Here is a 22,100-nt window from a genome sequence, read left to right on the forward strand (position 1 = left end):
ACCAGTATATAATCGGAGGTGTGTGTGTTGTAGGAAAACAGCAGCAGAGCGTTGAGTTGGTCCGTCCTGAACTCAAAGGTGATGTCAAAGTCTTCTCCTCCACGGAACACCTCTGGACTCAGCTCTAGGAACCCTAACACAGGACACACACACATTACATTTACATTTAAGTCATTTAGCAGACGCTCTTATCCAGAGCGACTTACAAATTGGTGCATTCACCTTATGATATCCAGTGGAACAACCACTTTACAATAGTGCATCTAACTCATCTAACTCTAGCATTCAATGATATTCCACAATACAACATAACAGTAACAAGTCTCTTGATTCTTACTGTCTTCATACTGTTATACTGTATTTTTAACAAACCTCACTGGCCAGTTACAAGGATATTAGAGGTTATCAAGATTTCACAAAAATGACTTTATTTTCATTTTCTTCTTCAAACCAGGAAGTCACTAGAGAGTGAGGCCTTTTAGTTCTAAACTGTCTTTGTTGCTACCTTGTCCCAAGAAGTGGGCCCCCTCCTCTGTGTGAGCGGGGCATCCTTCCCAGCTCTCATAGGCCACAACCCTCTCTGTGGCTCTGGACCAATCAAGAGGCTGCCACATCTCAGAGGGGCTGTCAATCATCTTCACCTGCACGTCTCTAAGGCAACCAGAGAACCCCTGTTGTACCAGCTGAGCATCACCTAGAGAGAGAGAGAAAGAGAGCGAGAGAGAGAAGAGAGAGAAGAGAGAGAAAAAGAGAGAGAGTGAGAGAGAGGGGAGAGAGAGAGGGAGAGAGAGAGAGAAGAGAGAAAGAGAAAAGAGAGCGAGAGAAGACAAAGAGAGAGAAAAAGAGAGTGAGAGAGAGAGAGGGGAGAGAGAAGAGATAGATTGTGAGAGAGAGAGAGAAGAGAGAAAGAGAAAAGAGAGCGAGAGAAGACAAAGATAGAGAGAAAAAGAGAGTGAGAGAGAGGGGAGAGAGAAGAGATAGATTGTGAGAGAGAGAGAGAGAGAGAGAAGAGAGAAAGAGAAAGAGAAAGAGAAAAGAGAGCAAGAGAAGACAAAGAAAAAGAGAGAGAGAAAGAGGGATACTTTTTACATCATTACAATTCCTTCAATGTTTCCTTAATACAATATTTCACTAGCAACAAACCAACTATGTTAGATTGTGAGTGTACCTACCTGAGTCGTGTCTGAGTAGAGTGAAGTCCTCTGGTAGCCCCCCGATGAACACCCCTGTGTTTTCCCCAATAATGCTACTGCCGCTGGAAGCAGATGCATTACCTAGAGGAGGGAGAGAGGGAGGGAGGGAAGGAAGGAGAGAGAAGAGGTAAGGACAGAGGCATATCATTAACTGCATACATATTCTCTTGTGATATATGAGGCTATATAACCATGTTATGTACAATGGTAATTTATCTCCACTGTAGAACACATAATCAGAGAGAATGAGACAAACAGAGAGAGAACAACACACACAGACTCAGTTTACTGGGTTCCTGTGGTGAGTAGAGGAAAGGGAGAGGAGGAGGAGCGGAGAGGAAGAGGAGGAGCGGAAGAGGAGGAGGAGCGGAAGAGGAGGAGCAGAGAGAAGGAGAGGAGAGGAAAAGGAGGAGTGGAGAGGAAGAGGAGGAGGAGCGGAGAGGAGGAGGAGCGGAGAGGAAGAGGAGGAGCGGAGAGGAGGAGAAGCAGAGAGGCAGAGGAGCAGAAGAGGAGGAGCGGAGAGGAAAAGGAGGAGCGGAGAGGAATAGGAGGAGCGAAGAGGAAGAGCGGAGAGGAGGAGAAGCAGAGACTAAGAGGAGGAGGAGGAGCGGAGGAGGAAGAGCAGAAGAGGAGGAGTGGAGAGGAAAAGGAGGAGCGGAGAGGGAAAGGAGGAGCGGAGCGGAAGAGGGGGAGGAGGAGCTAAGAGGAAGAGGAGGAGGAGCAGAGAGGAAGAGGAGGAGGAGCGGAGAAGAGGAGGAGCGGGGAGGAAGAGGAGGAGCGGAGTGGAGAGGAAGAGGAGCGGAGAAGAAGAGGAGGAGCGGAGAGGAAGAGGAGGAGGAGGAGCGGAAGGGGAGGATGAGCAGAGAGGAGGAGCGGAGAGGAAAAGAAGGAGCAGAGAGGAAGAGGAGCGGAGGAGCGGAAGAGGAAGAGCGGAGAGGAAAAGGAGGAGCGGAGAGGAAGAGGATGAGTGGAGAGGCAGAAGAGGAGGGGGAGCGGAAGTGGAGGAGGATGAGCAGAGATGAGGAAGAGGATGAGCAGAGAGGAGGAGCGGAGAGGAAAAGGAGGAGCGGAGAGGAAGAGGAAGGGGAGCAGAGAGGAGGGGAGGAAAAAGAGGAACGGAGGAGAAGCAGAGAGGAAGAGGAGGAGGTGGAGGGGCGGAGGTGGAGGAGCGGAGGAGGAGGAGCGGAGAGGAAAAGGAGGAGCGGAGAGGAAGAGGAGCAGAGAGGAAGAGGAGGAGCGGAAGAGGAGGAGGAGCGGAGGAAGAGGTGGAGCAGAGAGGAGGAGCGAAGAGGAAGAGGAGAGGAAGAAGGGGAGCGGAGAGGAAGAGGAGGAGCAGAGAGGAAGAGGAGGAGGAGCGGTGAGGAGAGGAAGAGCAGAGCAAGAGTATTCGAATGATTCTAATCACACAGACGGTGACTCAGATTAACCTGGATAATACCTCAATAGAACACAGAGCCTTGGCTTAACACACACACACAGTGAATATGATTATCCTAACCACAGTGAGTGTTACCTTGGTATTGATCATCCACAATGATCGTTCCCACGGCCTGTTTCCTGGTTGCCATGACGCTGTGCCACTGGCCATCATTGTAGCTCCTCCCCCCGTCACCCTCCACTCCCACTCCCACTGCCCATCCCTGGGGGAGGAGACAGAGGTCACATACACACCTACACCTGGCCATGTGTGTGTGTTTGTTTGTCTGTGTCTGTATGTGTGTGTGTGTGTGTGTGTGTGTGTGTGTGTGTGTGTGTGTGTGTGTGTGTGTGTGTGTGTGTGTGTGTGTGTGTGTGTGATTTCTTCGGAAGTATGCATGACATCATCAGTATCGGCACTTAGCAGGCAAGATGGGCACTCTGCAGAGAGAGAGGCGGTGACACACACAAAAATGTGCACGCACACACACACACATACACACCCACAACAAAGCGGTGCATCTCTGCTGTGTGATGAAGATTTAATGATGAGATCAATATATGTATAAATGCCAAGGTATATCAGCCTCCTGACACCTTTACTACCCAGCAGACAGCACACATGTCTACTTAACAACACCCACCACAACAGGACAGGACAGGGGGAGGACGGGACAAACTCTCCGTCTCCTCCCTCTGTCTCTCTGTCTGTCTCTCTGTCTCCATCTCTCAATTTTCAATTCAATTCACATGATTGATTTCATGTTTTGTATGTATGCTGCTTCAACTAATGTGGATAATGCATGTGTTTAAGACTGGAGCTGGTATTTTACCCTGTCCAAATCTGTCCTGTGTCTTTTCTAATATCACTCTTTACCCATCCCTCCGTTCACTCTGTTTCCTTCTGTCCCTCCCTCCTTTCTTCCCTCCATTCATGACTTGCCTAGTTAAATAACGGTTAAATAAAAAATACAAATAAATAAATAAAACATTCAGGAGGTTTCATTAAGGTCCTGTGAGATCAGAGGGACCTATTCTGTCATCCTCCCAAAAAGCCTCCTCAGTCTCTCTGTCCAATTACTTGTTAGATATTACTGCACTGTCCGAACTAGAGGCACAAGCATTTAGCTACCCACACATTAACATCTGCTAACCCTGTGTATGTGACCAAATTTGATTTGATTTGAAAAACTCCTCAATACCAAAATGATATTCGATATTCAAAAATAAAACACTGCAATAAATAACAGAAGAACACCTTCAATTTTCCTGTGATGCCCTCCCAGGCCCACCCATGCTGTGCCCCTGCCCAGTCATGTGAAATCCATAGATTAAGACCTAATGAATTTATTTCAACTGACTGATTTCCTTACAAGAACTCAGTAAAATCGTTGAAATTGTTGCATGTTGGGTTTATGTTTTTGTTCAGTATAATTGTATGTATTAAATTAATAGTTTAGTTCCAAAACGTCATAAAAACACTTTGAAGCTCATTTCTGAAGCTTCTATATTGAAATAGACTACACGGCATAGAAATACAATGGATTTTACACAGCATACTATGATTCCCAGAGGGCATTTCACTTCCCAGGGTAAACTGCTATGCCCAGGACTGCTGGCTGGCTAGTGGTTACTGCTAGCAAGCCCAGACCAACGGGATGTAGTTGAAATATATTCCTGTCAAGTTATGAGTGCATTGGACATTATTTTTGGTTTGTGTAATGATATTATAATACTCACATGCATGTCATGCTGAATATATGTTCATGTCATTGTCACTCCAAAACAATTCATATTTAGTAGAATAACGACAACGTTTCAATGCAAATGTCATATGTAAAATCGTTTTTTATGTCATTTTGGAACTAAACCTCCCATGCACTGCACTGCTTTGTAACACATTTTGCTTAGTTGTTTTGGTGGGCTGGTCCTCATCATCTGCTCTGAAATCAAAGTATTCCCACAGTTGGCTTCTGCAGACAGCTTTTGTCAACAAGCTGCGTGTGTTGAGGTATGATGTTTTAGTTCGAACAGAAGAAGCCATGCTGTCTGCATTTTTCTCTCTCCTCTCGCTCCTCAAGAGTGGCTTGCGCCGTGTCAGCTCCATAAGCAAGTAGCCTGGCTAGCTTCGATTCAGACAGATTACTAGACACTCGATCCTCTCAATCTGTATATGACGTGAGACACATTTAACACAAGTACTGAACCGTTTTTCATGTTCTAGTATCGAAGAAGTAGTTTCGTTATACCGTGCAACACTACTAAACACTCCTTCTAGAACCGATGAATCCACCTCTGCCTTCTCTGTAATAATAGAGAAAGGGGTTAGGTGTGTGTGTGTGTGTGTGTGTGTGTGTGTGTGTGTGTGTGTGTGTGTGTGTGTGTGTGTGTGTGTGTGTGTGTGTGTGTGTGTGTGTGTGTGTGTGTGTGTGTGTGTGTGTGTGTGAGCCCCACTGCCCCCTCACTCTTTAATAAAGTGTATTTGGGAGTGAAAGCTGATGGAGGTAGCTATGCCCACTTCCGGTTGCAAGATAAAGAGCACTTATCCAAAGTGCTGCCCCACACAGAAGGCTGGCATTAGGGGAGTCAGCCCTGGCAACCTTGGGGGGGTTGAACCCAATATCTTACTGTATAGAGAACACAGGGGGAATTTACTTAGCTAGGGTGGGTTACCACACACACAAACAAATACACACACAAACACACACACACACACACACACACACACACACACACACACACACACACACACACACACACACACACACACACACACACACACACACACACACACACACACACACACACACACACACACACACACACACACTGTAAAACTATCTGGTGGAATGTGCATTATGGCTGGCAAGTGAAAATTTGTCTGGAAAATGTTTTGTCTTGAAGACAGAGTTAATTTGCTTTAACTCTAGTGTTCCATTTGCATTTGTGGGGCACAACAAAAAACAAACCAAGACAAGCATCACACAGTTCTTCTCCCTAAATGACCTTTGCCCTCGGTTTTCACTCACTCAGCTGTGTTTCGACTGCTCCCTCTACACACGCGAGTGCGAACACAAGCTCAAGCTATGCCTACCTGAGAAAAATGCCTATAAAACATATCTAACTGATGACGTACACAGTTTCTTCAAATGCAGTCGCAAAAACCATCAAGCGCTATGATGAAACTGACTCTCATGAGGACCGTCACAGGAAAGGTAGACCCAGAGTTACCTCTGCTGCAGAGGATACATTCATTAGAGTAGAGTAACCAGCCTCAGATTGCAGCCCAATTAAATGCAGTAACAGACACGTCAACATCAACTGTTCAGAGGAGACTGTTTGAATCAGGCCTTCATGGTCGAAGTGCTGTAAGAAACCACTACTAAACACCACCAATAAGAAGAAAACTTGCTTGGGCCAAGAAAGACGAGCAATTTGGATGAGTCCAAATGTGAGATTTTTGGTTCCAACCGCCATGTCTTTGTGAGACGCAGAGTAGGTGAACGGATGATCTCTGCATGTGTGGTTCCCACCGTGAAGCATGGAGGAGGAGGTGTGATGGTGTGGGGGTGCTTTGCTGGTGTCACTGTCTGTGATTTATTTTGAATTCAAGGCACACTTAACCAGCATGGCTACCACAGCATTCTGCAGCGATACGCCATCCCATCTGGTTTGCACTTAATGTGACTATCATTTGTTTTTCAACAGGAAAATAACCCGGCACACCTCCAGGTTGTGTAAGGGCTATTTGCCCAAGAAGGAGAGTGATGGAGTGCTGCATCAGATGACCTGGCCTCCACAATCACCCAACCTCAACCCAATTTAGATGGTTTGGGACGAGTTGGACTGCAAAGGGAAGGAAAAGCAGCCAACAAGTGCTCAGCATATGTGGGAACTCCTTCAAGACTGTTGGAAAAGCATTCCAGGTGAAGCTGGTTGAGAGAATGCCAAGAGTGTGCAAAGGTGTCATCAAGGCAAAGGGTGGCTACTTTGAACAATCTAAAATCTAAAATACATTTTGATTTGTTTAACAGTTTAGTTACTACATAATTCCATATGTTATTTCATAGTTGTGATGTCTTCAATGTAGAAAATAGTAAAAATATATAAAACCCATTGAATGAGTAGGTGTGTCCAAACTTTGACTGGTACTGTAGATGGGGCAATGTAGCAATTAGGATTTGATATCTGTAATGGTTATGTAATAAATTAGGCATTGTTGCGCAATGTTGGCATATAGATAAATGCACACATATTTTCCAGTGCGGGCCTTGTGTTCCAAAAACAGATGACATTAGAGTATTCGAATACCCTGAAAAAAAAGAATGTGAGTAATGCACATGCCCATCCCTATTGTGTACTTCTGTTAGAAACATACTTCTCGTTGTTACCTGCTACAACATTCAGTTCAGAGCAAAGCTTGGATTCAATCAAAGGCACGTTTTCATCAAGCGCACTGCAATGCGTACAGTATGTCGGGATTTACAGTAAACACACTCACACATAAATTACCTTTAAAGGTCAAGTGCAGAGTGATTGTCAACAATCCCGGCCTAAATCATATAAAGCTGGGGGCAGGGGTGTGTCATATTCCACACAGATTCCCAGTGCTCCCTAACCAGGGTTTAAAAAGACAACAGTAACTTGAGAGGAGAGGAGAGGCATGGTTAGTGATAGCTCTAACACTACAGTAGCTAAACATCCCTCTATGAGACTATGTTTCATAAAATGCTCATTAATTCCATCATTAGAAAGTGTGTGTGTGTGGTGGTGGTGGGGGGAGCATACCAGTTTCCTGTGTCACGCCAAATTAGGTCCCCCGTGGTGGTAATCCCATTAGGCCTGTTGAATTGGCTAATGGGGGAACTAATGGGGGAGCTATCTGGGGACATTAATCGACTGCGACACCACTTCTAGTGTTAATTACCGAACTAGCCTAACTAAATGTGTTTGGAAATGCTGCTGCGTAGCTGGAGAAGGAAGAGGTCCTTATTGCGTGTGTGTGTGTGTGTGTGTGCGTGCTTGCATATTTTCGTGCGTGTGTGTGTGTGTGTGTGTGTGTGAGGGTGGTTATTGTGGAGGAGAGATAGTTGGTGGTCTGACGGACACTCGCGTGAAATCATCTGCACTCCCCACTTTCATCATAAGAGCAATTGAGTCGAGTGTGTGTGTGTCTGTAGCCTAATGAGCTAGCGATTGGTATGCATGTGCCGTGACTGCAGGGAAGGAGTTAATTGGAGGCTGACACACTTTGAAAGTTTCTCTTGAATGAAGAAACTAAGGGGAGGTTGCCGATAGGATTTATCAGATGAAGAAGTCACAATGTTCCCCCCAACGATAGGATTTATCAGATGAAGTCACAATGTTCCCCCCAACGATAGGATTTATCAGATGAAGAAGTCACAATGTTCCCCCCCAACGATAGGATTTATCAGATGAAGTCACAATGTTCCCCCCAACGATAGGATTTATCAGATGAAGAAGTCACAATGTTCCCCCCAACGATAGGATTTATCAGATGAAGAAGTCACAATGTTCCCCCCCAACGATAGGATTTATCAGATGAAGTCACAATGTTCCCCCCAACGATAGGATTTATCAGATGAAGAAATCACAATGTTCCCCCCAACGATAGGATTTATCAGATGAAGAAGACACAATGTTCCCCCCAACGATAGGATTTATCAGATGAAGTCACAATGTTCCCCCCAACGATAGGATTTATCAGATGAAGAAGTCACAATGTTCCCCTCAACGGAACACAATGTGGGTTTAATAAGTCACAGGAATATGAAAATCATCAGTGACTCAACTGGAAACCTGGAATTCAGACAGGAAATCTCTTTTTACTTTTGTCAGTAATCAGTTTTTTCCCTCTTACTAAAACATCTAGTATCAGACAACAGTTATTGGGATATACTTATTTTTTTATACACAAATAATATACTGGCTATCTATTCTATAGTGTCACACCCAGAAGAAACACCTGAAATGTGAAGGTTGAGGGTACTTTAATCTGGCTATGTTTGTAGTTTACCTGTGGGTCGAACCCGGAGGACGGCCATGTTTGTAGTTTACCTGTGGGTCGAACCGGAAGGACGGACATGTTTGTAGTTTACCTGTGGGTCGAACCGGAAGGACGGACATGTTTGTAGTTTACCTGTGGGTCGAACCGGAAGGGCGGACACGTTTGTAGTTTACCTGTGGGTCGAACCGGAAGGACGGACATGTTTGTAGTTTACCTGTGGGTCGAACCGGAAGGACGGGCATGTTTTTAGTTTACCTGTGGGTCGAACCGGAAGGACGGACATGTTTGTAGTTTACCTGTGGGTCGAACCGGAAGGACGGACATGTTTGTAGTTTACCTGTGGGTCGAACCGGAAGGACGGACACGTTTGTAGTTTACCTGTGGGTCGAACCGGAAGGACGGACACGTTTGTAGTTTACCTGTGGGTCGAACCGGAAGGACGGACGCGTTTGTAGTTTACCTGTGGGTCGAACCGGAAGGGCGGACATGTTTGTAGTTTACCTGTGGGTCGAACCGGAAGGACGGGCACGTTTGTAGTTTACCTGTGGGTCGAACCGGAAGGACGGACACGTCTGTAGTTTACCTGTGGGTCGAACCGGAAGGACGGACACGTTTGTAGTTTACTTGTGGGTCGAACCGGAAGGACGGACACGTTTGTAGTTTACCTGTGGGTCGAACCGGAAGGACGGACATGTTTTTAGTTTACCTGTGGGTTGAACCGGAAGGGCGGACATGTTTGTAGTTTACCTGTGGGTCGAACCGGAAGGACGGACACGTTTGTAGTTTACCTGTGGGTCGAACCGGAAGGACGGACATGTTTGTAGTTTACCTGTGGGTCGAACCGGAAGGACGGACACGTTTGTAGTTTACCTGTGGGTTGAACCGGAAGGGCGGGCATGTTTGTAGTTTACCTGTGGGTCGAACCGGAAGGACGGACACGTTTGTAGTTTACCTGTGGGTCGAACCGGAAGGACGGACATGTTTTTAGTTTACCTGTGGGTCGAACCGGAAGGACGGACATGTTTTTAGTTTACCTGTGGGTCAAACCGGACGGGCGGACATGTTTGTAGTTTACCTGTGGGTTGAACCGGAAGGGCGGACACGTTTGTAGTTTCCCTGTGGGTCGAACCGGAAGGACGGACATGTTTGTAGTTTACCTGTGGGTCGAACCGGAAGGACGGACATGTTTGTAGTTTACCTGTGGGTCGAACCGGAAGGACGGACATGTTTGTAGTTTACCTGTGGGTCGAACCGGAAGGACGGACATGTTTGTAGTTTACCTGTGGGTCGAACCGGAAGGGCGGGCATGTTTGTAGTTTACCTGTGGGTCAAAGAGGAAGTAGGGGCGTCCATTGCGTATCTGCAGAGCCAGGTACTCCTCTTGGTTTCCAGGAGACACAGCACAGAGGAGCAGGCCGTCTGATGCTCGCGTTCTGAAACTCAACCGGAGCCCTGGAGGAGGGGGGAGGAGAGGAAAAAAGGAGGAGGAGAAAAAGAGATGTATATATTAGAGCGTGTGAAATCCTTCATTAAGAGATAAAAGGTGATCTGTGCCTGTGTCGAAGGGTTTAGAGTGTGTCCCAGTGGACTCCTCACACACTCCTCTCTACATCCCGCCACAATCCACCTATGTGTGTGTGTGTGTGCGTGTGTGTGTGTGTAATGTATGTGTGTGTACGTCTCCTAAACCCACTTCCCCTGAGCCCCCATGTACGGCCTCAAGTCAGGAAAAAGCATCCTGCTTTGAAGCCCCCAGATGGGTATTCATGTCTCCATTTGAGTGTGTGAGTGTGTGTGTGCGTGCGCGTGTGTTCAATCCAATGTCTCCATTAGGACTCCAGGGGAGCACTGGATGCTCAGGCTAAACACATCTCCTCTGGTCTAATCTCTGACTGGTCTCTGTGTGTTAATCTGATAATCTGTACTTAATCTGGGGAGGTAGTGCTGGAGCTCTCTAAGGCACGTCTAACTCCCTCTAACCTGACTCCCGGAAGACAACTCTATCTCTCTCTATCTCTCTCCTTCCCTCCGTCTCCATCCCTTTATCCCTGCTTGAGATCCCAAACTCGGATACAGGGATAGAGAGACACAGGGATAGAGGGATCGAGGGAACACCCTCAGAATTCTGAGCTCGGCCTCTTTGGGAAAGTCGTCAGTGTGGGAATTTCAAAGGAATTTGGAGACCGATTACGAGTGGCGTTAAACACAATGTGATGGATTCAGAAACTTCTAAACAGAAATATGACTGAAAAAGAATGAACAAATCCTAGACTAACAGAATAAAGACTAACAGAATAATAAAGTACTATCAATGAATAAAGTACTATCTTATCTTATATTAAAAGAGGTCAGTATACAGTAACCATAAAGTGCTGAACTGAAACAAATAAAAATACTGTATATAAACTCACATCCCAGTTAACACGCGTGACATCCATCTGTGATCTTGTCATCAGTGACACGAGAGGGGCCATGACAGATATGTGACGTAAAGTTAGCCCACTTCAACCTCTCTCTCTTCATTTCCCTTTATCTCCTTCCTCCCATCTCTCTCTCTCTCCTTCCGCCCATCTCTCTCTCCTTCTGCCCATCTCTCATTCTCTCTCTCCTTCCGCCCATCTCTCTCTCTCTGCTTCCGCCCATCTCTCTCTCTCTCCTTCCGCCAATCTCTCTCTCTCTCCTTCCGCCCATCTCTCTCTCTCCTTCCGCCCATCTCTCTCTCTCTCTCCTTCCGCCCATCTCTCTCTCTCTCTCTCTCTCTCTCTCTCTCTCTCTCTCTCTCTCTCTCGCTCTCTCTCTCTCTCTCCTTCCACCCATCTCTCTCTCTCTCACTCACTTCCCAGAGAGGATGTTGACACTCCCTGTATAAACCTCCATAGAGAAGAGTACTGCTGATTCACAGTGGAGGATTATTCACAGATCGAGTGGGGAGGTGGTGTCTTTTTTGTGGGGAAGAGGACCTTTGTTTTGTATTTGTTCCCGACTGGCAGGGCAGTTTTCTGTCCTGGGTGGGTGATGTACAGGGCTAGGCTTGGGGCTGACTATAGACCTATACGTGGGAGGGCCTAGGTTCAGCGTAGTGAACAGGCAGAGGGAATGTTTAGCTAATTACTTGTTGGTGCAGGCGAAGATTGCAGTATGGAAAAACAGGATGCATTTGTGCCTTAAATTGGCCAAAAATGTAGTTAAAAAATCTCTCTTTCTCCCTCTACATCTCTTACATCTCTCTCTGACATTAAGAGCAGAAATGATGAGGTCTCAGTATAAGAGCATTACACCAGAGCGATAGTGTTTGTAGTCATGATAGATGGAACACATCAGAGCCTCTTGAGGAAGACGATACAGTACATGACAGATAGGTGATGCTAACTTAGCCTGTTTTAATCTGGTGACGATGGAGTAGTCAATCTGGGAATACCCTCTCTCTCTCTCTCTATCCATTCACCCCCCCTCTCCATCTCTCTTTGACTTTACAATCTTTGACAGCATTGGTTTAAATCAGCGTCACACAGAGGGATTCTCGGTAGTCTTAAAGAAATCTACTTTGAAACCAACGTATACACCTCACACACATGGTTTTGGGCTTAACAAAAAGAAGACACCTGTACCATGTCAGATTTTTGTTGTTAAAGTTTTATTATTTATGAAAAATATGAATAATATTTCACCCATGAGGCCAAAGATGGCGCTTTTGGTCATTGACTGCAGGAAAGGGCTACGTTAGTTTGCGTTAACCCTAATATAGGTAGAGCAGTCCACTAGAGAACAGACCTTCAACCACTACTGAAGACACTGGCAGTAGGGACATAGACATGTCTTAGACAGACACTCATATGGACTCATGGAGACTCACTGTCCTTGGAGCAGACATGCAAACATCCTTAGAGTGTTGTGACAGTGATTGACTTGAAGGAAATCCTCCTTCAACAGAAATAGTTGTTGTTAGTCACAACCCACACAATGAAATGACATTTACTGAAACAAGCAAACTCCAGCCACTTTAATAATGGGAATTGATAAAAATGTATGTAAAAATGTATCACTAGCCACTTTAAACAATGCCACTTAATATAATGTTTACATACCCTACATTACTCATCTCATATGTATATGTATATACTGTACTCTATATCATCTACTGCATCTTGCCATCTTTATGTAATACATGTATCACTAGCCACTTTAAACTATGCCACTTTTATGTTAACATACCCTACATTACTCATCTCATATGTATATACTGTACTCTATACCATCTACTGCATCTTGCCTATGCCGTTCTGTACCATCACTCATTCATATATCTTTATGTACATATTCTTTATTGTCACGTTGACTTTATTTTCCTTTGTTTAGTTGGTCAGGACGTGAGCTGGGTGGGTAGTCTATGTTTTGTGTTTCTATGTTGGGTTAAATGTGTTGCCTGATATGGTTCTCAATCAGAGGCAGGTGTTTGACGTTTCCTCTGATTGAGAACCATATTAAGGTAGGCTGTTCTCACTGTTTGTTTGTGGGCGATTGTCTTCCGTGTTTGTGTTTGTTACCACACGGGACTGTATCGTTTGTGCTAGTCTGTACCTGTTTGTGCGTTCTTCGTGTTTATGTAAGTTCTTATGTTCAGGTCGGTCTACGTCGTTTGTTATTTTGTAATTTTCCAAGTGTTTTTCGTGTTTCGTCTTGCTTTAATAAATCTTCATGTATTCATCAACCGCTGCGTTTTGGTCCGATCCCTACTCCTCCTCTTCTGACGAAGAGGGGGAGAACAACCGTTACATTTATCCCTTTACACTTGTGTGTATAAGGTAGTAGTTGTGGAATTGTTAGGTTAGATTACTCGTTGGTTATTACTGCATTGTCGGAACTAGAAGCACAAGCATTTCGCTACACTCGCATTAACATCTGCTAACCATGTGTATGTGACAAATAAAATTTGATTTGATTTGCTGTGAGTTGGTGTGACTGCAGTTTAGCTGTAGACTCTTGTACGGATGTTGTTTTGAGTACTGTAAGGCTGTTGATACTATTGTTTGTGTGTACATGCGTGTGTGTGTGTGTGTGTGTGTGTGTGCATTTATTCAAGGTATTGATGGATATTAGTAATAATGACACAGCTTTATTTTAGAAGCTATGTAAGTTGGCTGTTGGCTGTTTGCGTGCCTGTTTGTTCATAGATGTTTCTGAAAGCTGTGTGCTCAGCAGTCTCTACTCTCTCCCCGTTGTGCTCAGCAGTCTCTACTCTCTCCCCGTTGTGCTCAGCAGTCTCTACTCTCTCCCCGTTGTGCTCAGCAGTCTCTACTCTCTCCCCGTTGTGCTCAGCAGTCTCTACTCTCTCCCCGTTGTGCTCAGCAGTCTCTACTCTCTCCCCGTTGTGCTCAGCAGTCTCTACTCTCTCCCCGTTGTGCTCTGCAGTCTCTACTCTCTCCCCGTTGTGCTCTGCAGTCTCTACTCTCTCCCCGTTGTGCTCTGCAGTCTCTACTCTCTCCCCGTTGTGCTCAGCAGTCTCTACTCTCTCCCCGTTGTGCTCTGCAGTCTCTACTCTCTCCCCGTTGTGCTCTGCAGTCTCTACTCTCTCCCCGTTGTGCTCTGCAGTCTCTACTCTCTGCCCGTTGTGCTCTGCAGTCTCTACTCTCTGCCCGTTGTGCTCTGCAGTCTCTACTCTCTCCCCGTTGTGCTCTGCAGTCTCTACTCTCTCCCCGTTGTGCTCAGCAGTCTCTACTCTCTCCCCGTTGTACTCTGCAGTCTCTACTCTTTCCCCGTTGTGCTCAGCAGTCTCTACTCTCTCCCCGTTGTGCTCAGCAGTCTCTACTCTCTCCCCGTTGTGCTCTGCAGTCTCTACTCTCTCCCCGTTGTGCTCTGCAGTCTCTACTCTCTCCCCGTTGTGCTCAGCAGTATCTACTCTCTCCCCGTTGTGCTCTGCAGTCTCTACTCTCTCCCCGTTGTGCTCAGCAGTCTCTACTCTCTCCCCGTTGTGCTCAGCAGTCTCTACTCTCTCCCCGTTGTGCTCTGCAGTCTCTACTCGCTCCCTGTTGTGCTCAGCAGTCTCTACTCTCTCCCCGTTGTGCTCTGCAGTCTCTACTCTCTCCCCGTTGTGCTCAGTAGTCTCTACTATCTCCCCGTTGTGCTCAGCAGTCTCTACTCTCTCCCCGTTGTACTCTGCAGTCTCTACTCTCTCCCCGTTGTGCTCTGCAGTCTCTACTCTCTCCCCGTTGCGCTCAGTAGTCTCTACTCTCTCCCGTTGTACTCTGCAGTCTCTACTCTCTCCCCGTTGTGCTCTGCAGTCTCTACTCTCTCCCCGTTGTGCTCAGCTCTTTCTGATGACAGCTCGCTACTTCAGGTTCAACACACGGTTGGTCATCCAGCCCAGTCCATCCATCCTCCAGGACAGCCAGAGAGGGAAGGGAGACCCTCGTGGGAGACACCATAGAGACTAGGTTGACTACTCAGCTCTCTGCAGGCAGGACCAGGGGGCTCTGTGGAAACCCCAGCAGGAGTACTTCAGCAATAGGGAGACCCCAGGGGAGACCATACTGTCCATTCACTCTCGAGTAGGATCCACCAGACTGTAGAGACATGTTGGACCACTCAGTCAGCAGTCTGTTCTGGCCACTCAGTGATGCGCTGTACCAGGGGCTCTTAGGAGTGTCCAGCTGGGATAGCCCAGAGAGAAAGAGAGAGAGAGAAAGAGAGAGAGAGAAAGAGAGAAAGAGAGAGAGAGAAAGAGAGAAAGAGAGAGAGAAAGAGAGAGAGAGAGAGAGAGAGAGAGAGAGAGAGAGAGAGAGAGAAAGAGAGAGAGAGAGAGAGAGAGAGAGAGAGAGAGAGAGAGAGAGAGAGAGAGAGAGAGAGAGAGAGAGAGAGAGAGAGAGAGAGAGAGAGAGAGAGAGAGAGACTGCCCTAGGAGACCAGAGCGACTTACTTGACCACTCAGTGACGGAGGCAGCTGACCACTCTCTTGCTGGGACACCTTGAGGGGTGAGGCCCCCATGAGACCTGCGTCCGGTTTTACGTAACCGGGCACTGTTCCTAACCTGACACTCTTAAGGGATCTGAGTAGAGTCATAGACAGTTTACACACACACACACACACACACACACACACACACACACACACACACACACACACACACACACACACACACACACACACACACACACACACACACACACACACACACACACACACACACACACACCCCCACATACATAAATACACCCACATACATAAATACAGGCACACACACACACACACACAGGCAGGCACCAACGCACATGCTTGGAGGCAGACATGCCTGTTGTAATGTTGTAGACTCAACATTCCGAGAATAAAGGCTGTATGGATATAGGACTGACTAATGTGGAGGTTGTTTTAATAAGGATCTATAGATATCAGAACTGGTATCTATTACATGTACAGTGTATTATAATCATAACAGTGAGAGATTAAAAAGAACTTGCCACAATTTGCAACACAATCCTAGAGTCAAACCCTTTCCAATGCCTCATACACAAAACAAACATATTGTCTCAGCAGAATCCATCCTCCTATTTCCCTGGTCTTCATTCCCTGGTCTTTTGTTGAGCACTATTCTATTTGTCATGACGCCAAACAAACAGGGTCTGCCTGGTGTAATCTAGTCAGAACATCCCGCGGATCACTCCAGTCATGTTAGCGAGGCGCTAGCATTAATCAGCCCAGTCGTATTAATGAGAGCGGCTAGCGCTAATTACCGCCATAGATTCTGCAGCAGCCCATTAAATATACAAATGACAGAGCTAAAGAGCCCAGCCTCTCCTGATTAATCTTTAAATGGAGAAAAACTAATGATGTCTGTAAAGTTTTCCCTCCACTTTGCCTCCGTGCCGACACCGCACGGCAATCAATCAAATTAATTAAGGAAAATAATTTGTATCATTTAACATTTCTTCAGCGCTACAATAGAGTGTGTAGAGTTAGAATATATTATTCCTTTCTCTTTTTTGTTTCTTATTTACACACCGTTTTTGATTGAGTTCATTTCAGTGCAGTTCAAATCTTTGGGATTTGTCTGGTTAAAAAACAGATTCCAATCACATTCATATTCATGCAAAGGGATAGGTCTAGTTTTTTTATGTATAAAAACCATCTCTAAATGGATGAATCCATTAAGGAAACCTGCACTCATCTCTCAGGCATTGATTTCATAGTGAAAAGGCTTCCTTGATTGGAGCCCAGATTTAGCATAAAGCACATTGACCTCTCAAAGACAAGTGGCATACATCCACTCGACTCCATGTTCCCTGAAAACGCAAGAATACACATCAACTAAATGAACAAATTATGGAAACATGAAAACATCACGTTATTAATATTCTAAAATATATTCTAAATAGTGCATTACGTTAATGGGAAGAGAGGATGATGAGTGATTTGAGACAGAAAGCCCATCAGGCTGCAGGTTAGCATTGATGAGTTCCACCGTCTGATCAATTTGCCGTACAGACGGTGCTTTCCAATCCTTTTTTTATTTGATTTGTCTGGTGTTGCGTGCGCCTCCGCAGATATAACTGGATGTAGGGTATGAGGTTAGTATTGAATGTGGAAAGGGATGGTTATGGCGAAAACACCTAGATGATAGTGAATACATCCTGTTTATGCCAATGATTTGATCCATTAACCTCTATCTATCTACATCTCAGGTCTTTTATCATAGCCTGTAAAAAAACGCTCACGACTGTTTCAAGGAAGCCTTTCCACACACCTTGACAAGATCATCTAGAAGCATTTCTAGATGTATATTTTCTGTAGACTTTTGTTCTTCCAATAAAACAAAACACACACTAAGACCTAATACACACTGAGCGCAAGACCTAATACACACTGAGCGCAAGGAAGCGATGGCTGTGTGGAGAGAGCAATCTCAGACAGAGCTAATCTGGGAGTGTGTGAGGTGATTGTTCTGGTTTGTGCCTCTTCATTAGGGTGGGTGTGAGTGTGTGTGTGTGTGTGTGCACTTGTATGTGTATGGGTTTGTGTTTTTGCGCGCGTGTGCTCTTATGTGTGTATGTGTGTGTAATGGCGTGGGGCCCAAGGACGACACTCCTTTTCTGACTGTGGCCATTGATCAATTAGCGGCAGCAGGACTGAAGCCTGGTCCTGATTTATAAAGATTTATCCCGCGTCATAATTGAAGGAGAAAAGGGGGAAAAGCTGCTAGACGTTAATAGAGTTACGGGCAGATGGCCGTGCATCTCCACACCAGGCTAGGTCAGCAGCTTCTACCATTAGTTTACTTTACTTTATGATATGCAGGCTGCATAATGTCCTACACTGCAGAGGGACTAAGGAGTAACTGGTGGTCTATTCATACAAATATAGACAGATTTCTCTGATAGTTTACTGGACCTGTAGAACTAGGGAGGGGAGAGATGCTGAACGTGAGGTCTAATAGTGAACACTGTGCTGGAGACACACACGCACGCACGCGCACACACGCACGCACGCACACTGCTAAGGTGATGCCACAGTGATGCCAGAGTGAGAGGTGACCAGTGTGCCAGATTTGACCCTGAGTAAGGATTTGGGCATTTGAGGAGAAAATCTAAGTAAACACACACACACACACACACACACACACACACACACACACACACACACACACACACACACACACACACACACACACACACACACACACACACACACACACACACACACACACACACACACACACACACACACACACACACACACAGTCTGCTAAGGTGATGCCACAGTGATGCCAGAATGATGCCAGAGTGAGAGGTGACCAGTGTGCCAGATTTGACTGTGAGTAAGGATTTGGGCATTTGAGGAGAAAATCTAAGTAAAAACAATATATTACAAATCCCTCAAACAAGGAAGCAGAAAACAAGTTAATAATGGCAAATGAAGGCTTTTCATTATTCCACCTGTAACATTGCTGGGTGAATCAACCGGATGCTTTGGTAGCGAATCTATTTGATTAGCATAAGAGCCAATTAAAACATATATAATATAATTGAAACAAATGGCTGACTGGGGATGTTTTGGTTGGGTTTGCAGATGAAGCAGAACATGTTTTGATTTGGAGCTCAGTTCTCCAATTATGTGAGTAAACACTGTTGTAATTGTCCTCTGTCTCATGTGGAAGTCATTCACTTAGCTGGGACTCTTCCACAGAAATACTGTTTCAGTCTGAACATATACAGAACAACACTAAACAAATGATAAACTATATGTATTTTATAATGTACCAACTATTCATTTAGCTGTGCTCTTACACAAAGATGGAGATACACCAATATTACTGTGTGTGTGTACAGTATGTGTGTGTGTGTGTGTGTACAGTATGTGTGTGTGTGTGCATCTACAGTTGCCACGTACCTGTGAAGTCACTGTTGATCGGTAGTGTGTCGCTGGGGAACCGGTGGTAACCGTTGCCGGGAAACCTCGCCCCCCTAACGACGAGGTCATGGGGGTCCGAGAGAGAGAGGTCGGTTCGCTCCACCTGATGGAGTTCAGGTTCAAATGTAACAGTAGCAGTTACTCTCTGGGTTTGATTACATAGAGGCTCAATAACAGCAAGACGAGACGTGACACAAAGTGGAAGTATCACAACAGACATGTACGTACAAATATGTTTTAAAGGAATTGAAACAATAATGTCCCTCTGTAGTTGGTTATGAAAGTATCTGACAGAAAGGCGGACAGACAGACAGACCTGGTAGAGTGGTGGGGGTCCGTGGGGCTGAGAGGGGGGGTCCCAGGTCACCTCCATCAATGTCCCATGTACTGGCCTCAACCTGGGGGGAGCAAGACCTGCTGGAGCTAGAGATGGGAGGGAGGGGAGAGAGAGTAAAGAGATAATGGTTAAAGTGGAGGAGAAGAAAAGTAACTGCCTTGAACAAAGCCTGCACCAAGAGGAGGGTACATGTACGCTGGTTTTAAGTACTTTCATCTGTAGATATGTGTGTTGTTAAGTACTTTCATCTGTAGATATGTGTGTTGTTAAGTACTTTCATCTGTAGACATGTGTGTTGTTAAGTACTTTCATCTGTAGACATGTGTGTTGTTAAGTACTTTCATCTGTAGATATGTGTGTTGTTAAGTACTTTCATCTGTAGACATGTGTGTTGTTAAGTACTTTCATCTGTAGATATGTGTGTTGTTAAGTACTTTCATCTGTAGACATGTGTGTTGTTAAGTACTTTCATCTGTAGACATGTGTGTTGTTAAGTACTTTCATCTGTAGATATGTGTGTTGTTAAGTACTTTCATCTGTAGACATGTGTGTTGTTAAGTACTTTCATCTGTAGATATGTGTGTTGTTAAGTACTTTCATCTGTAGATATGTGTGTTGTTAAGTACTTTCATCTGTAGACATGTGTGTTGTTAAGTACTTTCATCTGTAGATATGTGTGTTGTTAAGTACTTTCATCTGTAGACATGTGTGTTGTTAAGTACTTTCATCTGTAGATATGTGTGTTGTTAAGTACTTTCATCTGTAGATATGTGTGTTGTTAAGTACTTTCATCTGTAGATATGTGTGTTGTTAAGTACTTTCATCTGTAGACATGTGTGTTGTTAAGTACTTTCATCTGTAGATATGTGTGTTGTTAAGTACTTTCATCTGTAGATATGTGTGTTGTTAAGTACTTTCATCTGTAGACATGTGTGTTGTTAAGTACTTTCATCTGTAGACATGTGTGTTGTTCAGCTGTCTCTTAGACAAAGACTCCCTTACAGCAATTATCCATCTCAGAGAGTCTGCTAGTCTGACAACAGGTTAAACCCATAAAATAACTAAACGAGTGGAGAGATGGAGGGTTATAAAAGATAGCTGTGCATTAACATTCATCTCAGCGTCATGCATGTGCTGTGGTTTAGATGGTCCCACGTATGAGCTAGAGGAGTGAATTATCCAGGAGTGACACCTTCACACACACACACACACACACACACACACACACACACACACACACACACACACACACACACACACACACACACACACACACACACACACACACACACACACACACACACACACACACACACACGGCCTAATAAAGCTGGTAAATGGGAGGTGGATGTCTTGTCTTCCCAGCCCATCTCAGTCAAGGCACCATAAATGACAGGCAATCAATAACCATAGAGTCTATATAATGGAAATTCTGATATCATTAAAAAATTATTCCCTCTCCTTTAATAGGATTTTTGTGAAGCCTCTGTGGAACATTTATCTTTTATTTTACCCCTCAGAACATACGCTAGAGAGAGGAGCTGGTAGTGATATGTTCCGTGTTTTTTCTTTACTATAGAATATGCAAGTAGGACAGTGTCTCCAGCATTTGGTTCAGTGGCTGGTCGCATTTAAACATCTTCAGTGATTTCTCCCTTTACTTATCAGCAGTATTCACCCCCCTTGGTTTTTTAAACATTTTGTTGCATTATTAAAGTGGGATTTAAATTAATTTAATTGTGGGTTTTTTGCTCATTGATCTATACAAAATACTCCATAATAGTATTTTTTAAATTGAATTAACTCAAATGTTGTTGCAAAAGTATTAATCCATTTTCATTAACAAGCCTAAATTAGCCTAAGTATTGAATTTCAAGCACAGATTAAACTACAAAGACCAGCTTTTCGAAAGCCTCATAAAGAATGGCAGTGATTGGTAACAATAACAAATCAGACATGTAATATCTCTTTAAGCATGGCCAAGTTAATAATTAGGCTGTGGATGATGTATTAGACCACACAGACACACCAAAGATACAGTCATCCTTCTGAACTGAGCTGCAGAACAGGAAGGAAACTGCTCAGGGACGTCAACATGAGGCCAGTGGTGATTTTTAAACAGCTACAGAGTTCATTGTTTGTGAAGGGAAAAAACTAAGGATGGATCAACAACATCGTAGTTACTCCACAATAATAACCAACATGACAGAATGAAAAGTAGAATACAAATATAAAAAATACAAATATTCCAAAACATGCATTTTGTTTGCAACAAGGCACTAAAGTAATACTGCAAAAAAAAGACATGGAAAAGGAATATATGCTAAGCCTTATTTTGGGGCAAATCCCACACCGCACAGCTCTGAGTAATTGCCTCTTTATTATCAAGCATGGTGGTGGCTGCATCATGTTATGGGTACGCTTGACATCGGCAAAGATTGGGGAGTTTTTTAGGATAAAAAGAAACGGGATGGAGCCAAGCACAGGCATTATCCTAGAGAAAAACCTGCTTCGGTCTGCTTTACACCAGACACTGGGAGACAAAATCAACTTTCAGCAGGACAATAACCTACAACACAAAGCCAAATCTACACTTGAGTTGCTTACCAAGAAGACAGTGAATGTTTCTGAGCGGCCAAGTTAAAGTTTTGACTTAAATCTGCGTGAAAATCTATGTCAAGACTTGAAAATTGCTGTCTAGCCAAGATCCTCAAAACCTTTAGGGCT

The 22,100-nt window shown here is 44.8% G+C and overlaps 1 protein-coding gene across 1 annotated transcript in view; it reads right to left on the bottom strand.

Annotated features, from left to right (window-relative positions):
- The window catches only part of ush2a (Usher syndrome 2A (autosomal recessive, mild)), a 462,322-nt gene that overhangs the window by 254,454 nt on the left and 185,768 nt on the right, over window positions 1-22,100 (bottom strand). Inside the window, exons 24-30 of the mRNA XM_071365050.1 lie at window positions 19,353-19,459; window positions 19,016-19,139; window positions 9,959-10,089; window positions 2,707-2,833; window positions 1,173-1,274; window positions 506-694; window positions 3-133 (exon numbers count right to left, since the gene is read on the bottom strand). Coding sequence (XP_071221151.1) covers window positions 3-133; window positions 506-694; window positions 1,173-1,274; window positions 2,707-2,833; window positions 9,959-10,089; window positions 19,016-19,139; window positions 19,353-19,459 — 911 coding nt within the window. The remainder of the gene's footprint in view (window positions 1-2; window positions 134-505; window positions 695-1,172; window positions 1,275-2,706; window positions 2,834-9,958; window positions 10,090-19,015; window positions 19,140-19,352; window positions 19,460-22,100) is intronic.

The sequence above is a fragment of the Salvelinus alpinus genome, chromosome 25 (assembly GCF_045679555.1).
Source record: "Salvelinus alpinus chromosome 25, SLU_Salpinus.1, whole genome shotgun sequence".
NCBI classification, from domain to species: domain Eukaryota; kingdom Metazoa; phylum Chordata; class Actinopteri; order Salmoniformes; family Salmonidae; genus Salvelinus; species Salvelinus alpinus.